General features: G+C 39.0%; 1 protein-coding gene across 2 annotated transcripts in view; it reads right to left on the reverse strand.

The window, feature by feature from the left end:
* LOC132325208 (macrophage mannose receptor 1-like) overlaps positions 1-12,644 on the reverse strand; it is a 32,995-nt gene extending 20,351 nt beyond the window's left edge. Inside the window, exons 1-11 of one of the 2 annotated variants that reach the window (XM_059842272.1) lie at positions 12,443-12,644; positions 11,049-11,222; positions 9,744-9,905; positions 8,716-8,829; positions 7,468-7,614; positions 6,129-6,311; positions 5,187-5,341; positions 3,905-4,018; positions 2,911-3,026; positions 1,834-1,982; positions 761-960 (exon numbers count right to left, since the gene is read on the reverse strand). In XM_059842272.1, coding sequence (XP_059698255.1) covers positions 761-960; positions 1,834-1,982; positions 2,911-3,026; positions 3,905-4,018; positions 5,187-5,341; positions 6,129-6,311; positions 7,468-7,614; positions 8,716-8,829; positions 9,744-9,905; positions 11,049-11,222; positions 12,443-12,503 — 1,575 coding nt within the window. In that variant the 5' untranslated portion in view covers positions 12,504-12,644. The remainder of the gene's footprint in view (positions 1-760; positions 961-1,833; positions 1,983-2,910; positions 3,027-3,904; positions 4,019-5,186; positions 5,342-6,128; positions 6,312-7,467; positions 7,615-8,715; positions 8,830-9,743; positions 9,906-11,048; positions 11,223-12,442) is intronic. The other variant, XM_059842262.1, reaches the window with a different exon arrangement.
* Between the last annotated feature and the right edge of the window lie 751 nt (positions 12,645-13,395).

Genomic DNA, 13,395 nt, shown 5'->3' on the forward strand with positions numbered 1-13,395 from the left:
GGACTAGGATATGTTTAACAGGACTAAGTGCTTGACATTTTATAGAAATTATAATTAACAATTTGGTAAATGGCAGAACCATTTAATCACAATTACATATGACATAGAAGCTCAGACTCCTGTAAATACAGGAATAAAATCAGCTCTGGTCTCCCAACAGGCAGAGAGTCTCAGGAAAGAAAGTGAGAGCAGACTTATAAAAAGATATGGAAGAGCAATGCTGCATATTTATTTACTTGGTCTGTATTGCCTTTTCTTTCCGTTTTTTCCTTCGCAAAAAAGGAGAACTTTTTAAGGTATTTTTAGCTAAATCAAGAGAATGCTCATAGGTTTTACTTGCTGCAAAGAGTCACCAACTAAACCCAGATCCAAAAGTGTGACTACTAGTATCACATGCTGTATGGGAAAATGTTGTCAGAGGGGCACTCTTTCTCTCAGAAACATTGTTTCATGTATATGACATTGCCAGCTCTTGAAATGTAGTACTGTGTTTTTTCTGAAGTTCCAAACAAGCAAATAAATTAGGTGAGGTTCTCACCTAGCATTTATATAAAAGAAATCATATTTCTAGCACCCTGTGTTCATCATTTTCCATTGTTGACTTTTGTCGCATGTGATGGATCTTTTTCCCCATGTTTTCTTGCTTTGAATACCAAAGAGAAGATCATTCCCAAATAATGCCCCAGCATCCTGGTGGCCAGGGCGCTGTCCCCTGGTGTGGGCAATGCTGGGGCTCCCAGTGAGGTGGACACACACTTACCTTGAGGCACGAGTCTGCCCGGGAGGCTCTGTCCCAGCCTTCGGCACACGCGGCCGCCGGGAGCTGGCCTGGAGGAGCGGGAGGTGGCGCTCCTGCTGCCCGCTGTTTGCAAAGATAATTTGATGTCTTCTCACAGCTAACAACATCCCATAATCCAGCTGCAATTCCAGTTCCCATGACAACACAGCCTTGCTCTTTCCCTTCGTGATGTGGAAAAGAAATGAGTAAAACCAAAGCCTTAATTGTTGTCTGAGGAATGAGACCTTTGCTTTTATTAATTGAAAATTATGAAAATATGCAGATTATGAATATTAAAAATATCCTGGATATAAAACTATTTTTAGTATCAGCTGTCAGAGGCCAGATATGGGCCAATGAGTCCCACAGACAGAGCTTTACCAAAACCAGAGATTTGCAGCTTCAGAAGACAAATCTTCCTTATCTTGCCAACCAGGGGAAATCACAGAGAAAATGGCCCTTGATTAAATTGACATCCCTAATAGATGACCTGACAACTACTTTGGAGTTCTCAATATCCTGATAACTCAATTTCAAGAGGGATGAAGTCAAGTACAGCAGGTTTCTTTTAAGGCATAGCTAGCTGTGTGAAGGCAAGAGCTCACAGGTAGCTGCTAAGCTGTATTGCTGAAATGCCAAACTGCTTCATGTTCACTGCTCATTTCTCACATATGCACATTGTGGGTCAAAAATCTGTCCAGAATAATTTTTCTAAAGCTGATGAGCTGTTGTTAACTGGTGTTAAAAATGGGAAAAATAATTATACCATGGACCTTGTTAACTCCTACACAGCATTGCCCTCAGTCTAACCTACCAAAACCTGTCTCTGCACACCTTGGCAGGAGGTTGACTTACACCCCCACCTGTAGCTCAGCTGTGACAGTGCTGGTTGCACTGGTGTCAGGCACAGTGACAGAGTGATGGTGCTGTCCACCTCCAGCTACAGGCACAAAACACAGTGCCCATCTAATTTCTAACCAGGGGAATGGGAGCACAAACCTGTGTGAGCTGCAGCTGCACTCCTGTGGCAGGGGTTGAGCCCATGCAGAGCTTACCTGGCATGGCTGTGTTCCAGTGTGTGAAATGAGCAGTTTCTCCATTGGTCCACCTGAAACTCCCTCGTTCTTCTGTGTCAGAGAGACCGATCCAGAAATGTCTTTCAGACCTCAGCCCCGTCAGGCTGATCAGAAAAGTTTGCTCATTTCTGCAGTGGGAAACAGTGTCCATTCACAGCCTGTTAGTGTGCAATATTCATCTAAGTGATACAGAGGAGTGCTAACATGACCCCAACACAGAAGCTCCTCAGTGAAGTCCAAGCACTACGCTGGTAGCCTTTAAACTGCAGTCAAAAGAATTTCACAGCTTTCTCCTTACAGCTGAATGCATCTGAAAGATCACAAATTGCTGCTCCCATGGGTTTCTAGTTGTATTCTACTCTTTTCACTGTCTTTCCAAATCTCTGAAGTGCCTCAGACAGAGCACCAAGACAGTACCAAGCCGTCAGCTTTGCTACCCATCACCTCTGGAGGTAGTCATGTTCCTCAGGGACCATGTAGCCTCTGAAGCTTGACAGGGGTGTAGGTAGATTGGTGATGATACATTCTGGCTGTGGGAGAGGGCAGGTTCTGGGGAAGATTTCCTACATTTGTTCAGAATTTGCCTTAGAAGGTAGTTTAGGAAAATATTTTTATTAAAGTTTTCCTATCATAATGAGAAACTAGCTACCATCTACCAATAAGTAGATAACAATTGTAGTACCTACTTTCTGACAGAAAAAATTCCCAGAAAACCAAAAAACCCCAAAGAACCCAAACAAACAGAAAAACCAAACCAAAACAAAACCCCACCAAAGCCAGAAGTTGCTTTAATTATGAATTGAAAGATAAGAGGAAACTATTAAACTCAAGAAGCCCTGAAATTTGAAAGTTGCTGTAATGGATCAAGTGACAGCTGTGCAACATTGAGATGATTGGTTTGGGTTTATTTTTCCTGCATGGATTATCTTTGCATGCCTTGCTACAATAACATTTTTTTAAAATGCTGATGAAACACTTTGATGGGATCAAAAAATGGAAAATTCTTGGCAGTTTCTCCATTAAAAGCATTGATTTTTAAAGAAGTTATTTTCCCACCTGCTTTCCACCGTAGCTAGATAAGCTTTGCTCTGTTCACATGTCTTATTTGCTTCTGAGAATGTCAAAAGTGCAGAACCCACCAAGTAACAGTGAAAACCATATCTTTTCCAACCCTGTGACAAACATAAGATTTTTAATGTGCAATTGAAAGATACTTCAATGTAGAAATTTATCTGCTCTTATGTGTATTAATTTTAAATGCTCAATTTGTTGCAGCTGAGGTTAAGACTAAGATGAGACTGGGCTGATATGTTAGTAAACAAAAGCTTTTTTTTTTGATGCTGTTCAGTCCCACAGGAGGCCTTTTTGTTTGAGTGATGACATTAAGACCTCAGTTTTCATCTCATTTTTGCATACATGACTTCTCAAAGAAAATTGTGACTATGCTAATTGCTGTGGCTTTCCAGTGCTCTGTAAGGTTGAGATTATGCAAACTGAGTCTTTAAGGAGGCTGTGATTTATTCAGGGGGACCAGCAGCTCCAGCTTTCCAGAGCTGCACAATCAGACATAAAGAAATTCCAAAATATTGCAATACAGAAATGAATACAAGCACAGCCCCCAGAGCTGCCCCTGTCACTCCCAAGCACAAGGAGTGAGGAGATTTTCTGTGCCAAGAGGAATCCAGAAGTGCTTGTTTTCAGGGAGAGCAGAAAGGAGGACTATCGATAAAACAACCCCACTTCTTCCTGCTCTTACAGAGATCTCTGCTGATCAATTCAGACACAAAGCTTTTCTGAATCGCAGGGTGGCTCATCTGGGGATGGAGGGCAAGGCAGTATTCACTTACATGTACATGAATCTCAACTTTCTTGAAAATTTTCAGAACAGATATGAAAAATGCTATTAGTGAACTGTTACCAGGAAGAGACCAGGCTGCCTCAACAGTAGATTTTCTAGAAGATACAAAGACAGTATCCAAAAGAAGCAAGATCTAGTAAATTAATTCCTGTACATTTTTTCAAAGATTATTATTTATGAGGGACCACTTACTTTCTGGCAGCCTAGGTCCTCGATTGTCTCTTTTTCAGAGGATTGTGATGAAGGCTTCTTTTTACAGATGTAACCAAGCTGTTTATTGCAAACATCAGCTGCCCAGTATCCATCCTAGAATAGCAGGGAGAAGGAAAAAATGTCAAGAAAGGGCACACAAAAGCACAGCTAGTGGTTTTTCTCTTTCTTCACAAGGCCAGTTGGAGATTTATTTTAAAAAGTATACACACCTGTAAGTGCTAGTTTAAGATTCATTTAATGCTGTTTTCAGGTGAAAGAAGGAAATTAACATTTTGAAGTCTCAACATTACTTCTTATCACAACTTTTAAATTAAAGGGTTTACAAAGATCCATCTCATCTGCACTGATAGGATCTGCTTTTGGAGCAAGATTATTTCACTACACTGCTGGAAAAAAGATTGATTAAAGAGAACTAATGCACATCTGCTAGTGTAGCAGTAAATCTAACTTTTATCCATCAAAGAATCTGAATATGACTGATTACTTTAAAAAATATAGTCTCTTTAAAAAGAGCTTTTCCCTCATCCCCCCCATAAAATCTGGTTTAGGTTCAATTCTTTTGGTGCCTAATACTGGCAAACATCAACATTATTGTATGACATAAAAGAATAGAATGCATTTCATACCAGCATTTTAATTTTTTTTTCTTTCAAAATTTATGACACTTTTTGTGTGTGCATACATGTGCATGCACATGCAGGTAAAAGTATCAAACAATCACATCTTGGAAGAAAATAAGGTTTGTGAGTCAAGCAGTCAGAAGTACATTAGAACAGTCAGAATTTTACATTATTTTTTTGGCAGGTACATGACAGCTGGAGAAACATGTCCTAGTGCCAGGTCTCTGTGTCTCTATGCCATGTCTCAGTGACATGACACTGAGGGACAAAATTGTCTATCTGCTTGGAATATGAGGTATGCAAATAGCACCTATGGTACCCACACAGGGTATTAACTAGTTCATCCCTATTCCTCTCCCAGAGCTTAAACTTTTTCTTGGCTGAAACCAAGGGAAAGAATTTAATGTAAAATTTCTGGATCAGAATTTTCACCAGACAAGGAATTTCAGAAGGTGGTTCTCGGTAAACGCTTCCTCTCCTGATGTCTCAGGAAATCTGAACTTGTCTTCTGGTTGATACCAAATTTTGGAGCAAAACTATTTGAAGATAACATAAGGAATGATCCCTGAATAAGCCCATAAGTGATTTTGGGTGGATGCAGTCAGTAATTTGCATTGCTGTGAGATGAGTGGGTGCTGTACCTGCCCCTTCATGGCGGCGCAGTGCTCCACACCCTTGGCGTAGGCGGGATGCTGGCGCTGCCATTTGGTGAACGTCACAGGGGTCCCGTCACTCCACTCGAAGTAGAAGTGAGCCTTCAGGTCGTTCAGACCCAGCCACAGCTCTTCTGTTGGCTCTGAAGCATGACAAGAAATAGGTTTGGTTATTCTCCACCGTGCAGTGAATGCTTCCACACACAGAACAAGCAGGGAGTGATAAATTTGGCATGTGGTACACAAGAGTTGGTCTTCGTGCTTTTATAAGAATGCTGTTTCCTATCAGATCTCTACGAGAAATACATTGTGGAAAAAATCATCAGATTCCATTCAGAAATGCTGATTTTAATGTACATAAGGCTCTTTACAGGGGGCAGAAGATTTTTGCAAACTTTGTGTGAACATCAAAATAGTCCTGAGCATGAAGACACTGAATGGCTGGACATTAGAGGACTTGCTGGCCCATCGGGTGTGTTCACCAAGGCCAGCATCTGCAGTGTCAGGACTGGTTACTACAGATCCAAGGAGTATCAGAAGTGAAAGGATAGAAGGATATATAGCAAGAGCAAGATGTTTAAATCTCAGCAAGAAACTTATCTTCTACGTTTGTAATTCTGTTCTAAAGCCTTGTACATAGAATTTAAGGGCCAAAAGTGCAATCATTAGAGATGTTTATGTGTCTCTGGAAAGAATACCTTTTTATTTTTTTTGGTTTTCTTCTCATCCTTTATAATGTTTTACAATGTGGATTATTCCTTGTTAAACATAGATATAGTTCTGTATTTATGCAACAACATAAAAGAGCATGGTAAGTTGGATTCAGTCTTTCACTTGTGATATTTCAGAGAAACATTAAACTTTAATATGAAGTTCAGCTTTTATGTCCCAGATGGAGTAAATGCAATACAGGCCTACATATATACTCACTGTACCCAAGCTGTGACACTAGAAAGCTGTGTTCAGCAATGTTGTGGATGCTTGCCAAATCTCCATCTTGCTTTTTACATGAAGACAGAGCATCTTCCCATGTTTTGGGGTCCTGGTGAATGCTGTAGCAGTGACCTGCATATGGCCACCAGCCATTTGTGCACTGAACAGGCCTTAATTCCCCTAAAATCAGAACACAATTTTTCAGAACAAGAAGAAAATAGAGGACACTAGAATGAGGTCTCTTGAGTACTCTTTACAAAAATGGAACCATATGAATAAACATAAAGCTGTAGTTGGCAATGCAAAATACATTCAAATTAAAAGCAAATATCATTAAGGCACAGGATGCTAAATATGTAAGTAGAGTGAATTCTCTTTAAATAGAGAACCACTGAAAAACACCCCCATTGTTTCAGAAATGCAATTTGAAATAATGATCTGTGAGAAAAGAGAGAACAAAGCCTCTCCTCTCTTTGTCCCCCAGAGCCACTCAGTCTTGTGCTGACTGTGGTAACTCACATTGGCTCTGACTGCTGGTCTATGGTTTCTCACAAACAAACTTATTTTTCAGGTATGTAAAAGCATTAAACAGATCTTTGACAATTGCAGGTCAGTAAACCTTGTAAATTAGTGGGGACTTTGCATATCCTCTCAGTGGCCTTTTTATAACTTCTACTCTTAGGAACGTGCCTTGGTCTTGCTTTAAAAATAGAATCCTGTGTTTCTTTTTAATGTTAATACTGATAATATAGATTCTCTGAATTTATTTGTCTACTTTCTGTAGTATAACTCATTCTTTAAAAGTAGATTTTACATCATTCCCAGGTGACAGTCTCCAGTGGACCCCTCTCACATGGACCATGTTCATAGCCTCGCTGGTGCCTTGGGGCAGCCCACAGATGCAGCAAGGTCTGTGTCAGTGCTGTTGCTGCTCCTGCTCTGCTCATTTGAAACCAAAGCACTGCAAACTGCAGCCATTAGACACAGAAGGACTTTTTTCATGAATATATGAGTAACTGCAGGTATTCATTTGGAGCAAAGCAGAATAATATTTCTACTATATTTATGCAAATTGGCCTTTTGGCTCTGGTTACCATGACGGAGCATCTACAATCTGTCTTGCAAGAATGAAAGACAGAGTGATGGAACAAAATAATAATATTCTCCTATGAATGTTTAATACACAAAGGGAGAAAAAAGGCAGCATATAAAAGTGTGTGTCGTGTATAGCTGTGTTTTTCAAAGGTTTCTAACATCTTTGTTAAAAAAAAATGTTGCATGCAAGTTTCTCTTTCCAGAAGTCATAAAACCCTTTCTTTTTATTTGACTAACCTACCTTTGGGCATAATATCAGGCTTTGAACCAAAGGATCCTTTTTCACAAATGTAGCCTAGTCTCTGGTTGCATGCCTGGTTTTCCCATTTACCATTCTTTCTGGGATTCAACAGTCCGCAGATTTTCCCAGGGAGCAGCGAAGGACTTCCTTTAAGTAAAAGATAAAATAGAATATCACAGTAAGAAATTAATAAAAATATTAACAGAAACATCACATTACCAGTGGAAACATCTGCTTTTTATGATTCCTTGCGTCACTAATAGGAAGAAGCCCTTTCCTACAGGATAACTGCCTTGAAGTTTATACAATGCTACCTTTAGTCAATACTCTGAGAGAAATAATGGCCCTCCATTGACTTTGTTATCAGGATAGTACTGGGATATGTCTTATTCTTTTCCTGACACTTTCTTACAGGAAGAACTGCTGAAACTGGACATTTATCTTGTGTCAAAAACTTACAAACATTTGAATATTGAGGTTTAAGCTATATTATCCTTCCAGTATATTTCAAGAGTTTCACAGTTCTGTTTTCCTATGAAATAGCTTTTTTATTTTATGTTGCAATGTGTACAAACCTCTGTAAGCAGCAAAGGAAATTTCCTGATACAGCTCTTGAAAACTTAGAGGAGAGTTTAATTTTTCCTTTGACACCTTGAAACTTTTCCAAATGAGGAGACAGCTTGGAATACTCACGGCACAAAGCAAACACTGAACCAAAAGAACCCAATAAAGCAAAGAGAAGAGCTCACCCTGTATGAGGAACACCACAAACCTACCCCATTTCCCTTCCTGGAGTGGCCCAGTGCAATTTTGCATAAACTGTTGAGGAATTATAAGCTGCCCCCCTAAGTTTCTAAATAGTGTTTAGACTTTTCCCCAAACAACATAGAGCCGTTATTTGCTAAATATTTTGCTACATTTAGAAGATTTGACTGATATTCACACTCGTGGACAACATGTTATGGAAATTCTGATCTTTGATGTGTAGGGTTATGCCTCACTCCAAATGACTCTCTGCTTTCATAAACAAGCTCTCTGTTTAGATAAGAGAATAAAATAATATGCTATAACTGATATGCACAATGAACTTTGTAATTAGAAAGTTTTAGTCTTGAAACAGGGATCTAGATCTTGAGCCATTGTAAATCAGAATGGGCTTTCCTGAAATAAAGTTAGGTAGGGCAGTTTTTATTAGTTGGTGTCTTATCAGAATTAATTCAAAGATTACAAATTAGATACATATCTTACCTGGAGCCCAGTTTAAATATCTGAAAGGGTTGCCCCCAGCCCATTGCCATCCACTGCTGAAATCCAAAGCATTCAATCCAATCCAGAAGGCAAAACTAAATTCTTTAGTTAGCACTAAATTAGAAAAAAAAAAAAAATCCCTCAGTTGTATCTCTCTATTCTTATTCATAGTAAAATCATCTAAAAGAAATTAAGTGTAAAGTAAGAAATTAATATTTCTTATTTTAAACCAGCCCCAAACCAGTACTTTTTGTGTTACTGAGATGCACTGATTACAAAAAGTAAAATTTGTAAATGAATCTATATTGATTTACCAGAGATCTTAGTAGGGCAAATCAACACCTTATTTCACTATTTAAATAATACTTTTTTTTTCTCACTTGCTTTTATTAGAACACAAGACATGTAAAAAAGCCCTGATATTCATAAGGGAATTTTTCTAAAAGTCTCCTGTAACAGATTTAATGGAGTAAAAGAAAAAGTCAATTTGTCAATAAGTTTTTTTCCATTTTTTTTTTCCTATGGGAGTCCTTTCAAAGCCTCCTTTACACTATTTATAACCAAACAGATGCTGTCATACCTGTACCTGAAATCCACTGGAGTTATTTTGATTTTATGTATGCAAATATGTCCATATTAGGACCAATCTCACCATCATCATATGTTCTCCTGAAAATATTAATAATCCTCTAAGCACAGTGGCAAAAGGTAAATTAGAGGACCAGCCCATAGCCCTGGTCAGGTTCGAGTGCCCTTGCACAAAGGTGAGCAGAGGAAACCTTTTCCCTGGGACCGACTGCAGGAGCTCAATGTATACAAACATGGCATGGGGACATTCCACTGCCAAAGAGGTTTGTGACCAATACTTCACAGAAAAACCCCAGGCAGTGGAAGGGCAGTTCAGACCATCTCCCTTTTGTGGCTGCCCAACCACCCCTGGCACCCTGTCTTGTTTCTTCCCTGAGATGACAAGTCAGCCCACCACTTCACCACAGTGTTTTTTAAGGTCTTGTTCTCTGTCCTTTTACCTCCTACATATGCTTGCTCCTGAGTGTCTGTAATGCTCAGTAGTTCTGCATTTTGCTGCTGACAGCTTTTCCTTGCTTGGTGCCATGTTAGAGCTGATTCTGAGTTGATCTGATAGTGAATGCCCGTTGAAACATCTTCTGTCCAAAATCTTTCGGTGTCATCTGGAAGAAGTGACATAGATCACTGTTCTAGTGGACTCACATATATCAACTAAAAGAAAATAAAGTGTGCAATAATGCAAAATCTCTAAAGAAGCATGCTAAGCATCAGAAAAAAAAAAAAACCCTAGAATAATGCTTTTTTTTTTTTTACCAATAATATTATTTAAAATTTCTATATTTTTAGAAAAGAGTGAAATTTTTTTCCCAATATTTGATTTTGAATTTTCTCATACTGCAAATGCAATTCTAGGTAAACCAGACATATCTATTGATTGAAATAAAGAAATTCCAGGGTAAAGTTAGAGGAGAAAAAGCAAGTATGTAGGTGAACTATGACCCTGGAGGGTCTTCATGCCTCCAGGGTAGGAATGGGTAGGAACTCCCTCTTAGCTCACCATCAAGAGAAGCAGTTTGTCCAAAAGTCACAGAAAGTGGCCTTTGGCAGCTTGAGAAACAGCAGAAGAACTCTGTGTAACACAAATTTACAGCTCAGCTGCTGTCTTTGCAGGGCACCTCTCCAAACCTGGTGAAACTGCTGTGTTATTGGGAAGGACACTGGTGAGACCAATGTTTGTGTCCTGAACTGAAAGGATCCAAACATAAGTTCAGTGCAGAAGACATAACAAAGTTGGGAGAGGAAGATAATTCTCACAGCAGTGTTTTTGTGTAGGCTGGCAATAGGAAACTAGAATAAAGTAGAAAATTAAAGGGAAAAAACTAGAAAATAGCAGTTTAAGTGAGAATTGACCTATAGGGAATGTCTGAGGAAGAGAAATAGGAATTTTTGAAAGGAAGATGAATGTCTAAATAATAAGATAGATGTCTAAATCCATGCTGTTCATGCCATGCAATTAAGTCTTATAAAAGAACCTCTTCACCCCTCTGGTTCACTGAGGGAAACAGTCACCTCCAGCCTTTGAGTCAGAACCTTTCTGGGCTGAACCACTCTTGCTCTCCATTCAGTACAGAGAGAGCTCTTGGCCATTGGGACTAGTGTCCTGTCAGGTGATTTTCATTTGGGCTACTCTAACAAGGTCAGTCAGGCAGGTGTGCAGCTGGTGGCTCACAAAAACCTGGTAACTCAAGAGATGGTCTGCTCAACAACGTTTCATGGCAAGTTAATGAATAAAATGCAAGACTTACTTATTAGTGGGCAAAATCCATAGAGTTTATCAGCATCAAAATCTGCAGTTGTTGCACACCAGAGCAGCCCATCTGACCTGCCAGCATCTGTGCACTCAGTGTACTGCTTGTCCTTGTATTTGAAAGGGAATACACAAGGCTGTCCGTTGGCATTTCCTCGTAATGTAAAAGTAACTAGGAGGGAAAAAAAAGCGTTAAAGGACATGAAAAATCATATATCTTAATTTCTAGTAATGGATCTATCCATTATATATTTGTCTATCTAAATTGGGAAGTTATGCAATCTTTTAAAATTTCTTTTTCCTATAACTTCCTCCCTAGAGTGGCTACAGATTTTAAATAAAATGTTTTAGTAAAATGAGAGGTTTAAATACTGTGGTTAGAGTTTGATATGTATACACTGTAGGCAAGTCAAATTCTGTGATGAAAAGTTGGTGATACCTTGTAGTTCCCGAAGAGAGAAAAGCTGCAAGAATAGAAACAAAATAAGCTCACTGCATTTTTGTTTTCTGCACAGCTCAGTAAGTTTGCTTTATTTTCTTGATTACTCTATCCATAGCCACTCTTTCACCCCATCTACTCCTTAACTGTTAAAAGAAAAAGGGGGGCTGACCAGTGAAAATACAGACCAGATTGTCATGAGCATATTTACACAGTGAAAATTTTGGGTTTCAGTTGTACATTTCTCCACTTGGAGAAGTCTTGCAGATTCATCCTAAACTGAGATGCTTAAAGGTTAGTAATGTTTCATATTTTTAAACCATTACAGTATAATGGGAGTGTTCTTTTATGGTGTAATTTCTGATATAGACTCTCAGTTTCACATTCATGCAAACTCGTTCCTCCACTCAGTTCTCCACACATATTAGTGCTTTACCATTTCTGTCTATAACTATACCCAATGACTGATAAACATCTTGAGAGTAAAGCTGTTCTTCTAATTTGGTGAGGCTGGAGGGGAGGAGCCAGTTCTTCCTTCTCACACCTCATGTTGTGGGACATAAAGGGAAACTCACGCAGCTATTGTGTAAACATGTAAACTCCTCAACTGATCACTGCACCGTGGGTGTGATGAGGAAGATAAGTGGAAAGAGGTCCATGCTTCCTCATCTTTCATTTCCCTCCCACACAATGCCATCTGATTTAATATTTCCACAGAAAGAAATTCCAGTTAAAAGATCCTGCTCTTATTACCTCAATTTTTCCATCATCCCCTCACCCCCCACTCTTATTCTGTGAAACAAGAGCTGCTGGGGTACCTAACATACTTTTTTGATCATGTAGCAAATCTGATAAAACATACAAAATAATCAATCTATGCATTAAAACTGTAAAGCTGCCCAAGGTAAAACATTTTCATCTCTAGTTTAATACAAAACTAACAGGAAACTTACCTGATGACTGCAGTGAACATTGCATGAGGGAAAGGAAAACTAGAAACCTGGAGAAACTCATTGCAAATGTAACTTGCTTCCCATTCTTCTGCCAAAAGTTGGTTGGAAGATTGGCAATATGTAAAAATCCCTCTCTCTGCAGATAGTGATGGGTCCTCTGTGTCTACGGGTTGATGGATAAAGCTCTGTACTCTAAATAAGGAAATGTCCTGTCACATGGTATTTTGAAATAGCTGGAGTGCACACTGTAAACACTGCTCCCTTTGAAGAGCAAGTCATTCCAAAACTGAAGTCTTCACACTTGTAAGTAGAGGTGGAGACATTTGTCATCTTCTGTGACATTGCTAACATTAATTCAAGTTAGTTGTTGGGGTGCTACACAGGACAGACCTGGAAAAGCAACTTGAGAATTGGGGACAAGAACCTCGAAGTGAAATATCATCAATTAAAGCCCTCCATTTTTACCCTTACATCTCAGAAACAGAGACAAAATCCCAGTAGTTCAATGCATTGCAATAAGGTCACAGCACTGTATATGTAGAAGAAAGAAAGCAAACTTTACAGAAACTGCAGGCTTTGGTGCATTATGATCTCTTGCTCACTTTGAGGCAAAATTGGCATTATTATGTGGGTTTATTTGATCCCAGTTTGGGGCTGGGTTCTTCATAATTGCTTGTCAAAGACCTGAAAAAAGTGATGTTCAAAAATGTAGTCTAAGTTTCCATGTAACAAAAAGGAAATTTTGCCTGGAATACTTTAAAACTTTACCAAGTAAAAGGATATGTTTATCTATCTGAGAAATTCCTAATGAGGCTGTTTCATGACAAAGTCAAAGACAAGCTAAATCCCTTTAACCTGTGAGCAAAGTGCTCCTCTGAAGACTTGTATTGGCACGGCAGTTTTTGTACAAATGTGCTGCACAGCCCTACTGCAAATGTTCACAAGTCCTACTA

This window comes from Haemorhous mexicanus, chromosome 1, assembly GCF_027477595.1.
Source record: "Haemorhous mexicanus isolate bHaeMex1 chromosome 1, bHaeMex1.pri, whole genome shotgun sequence".
NCBI lineage: Eukaryota > Metazoa > Chordata > Aves > Passeriformes > Fringillidae > Haemorhous > Haemorhous mexicanus.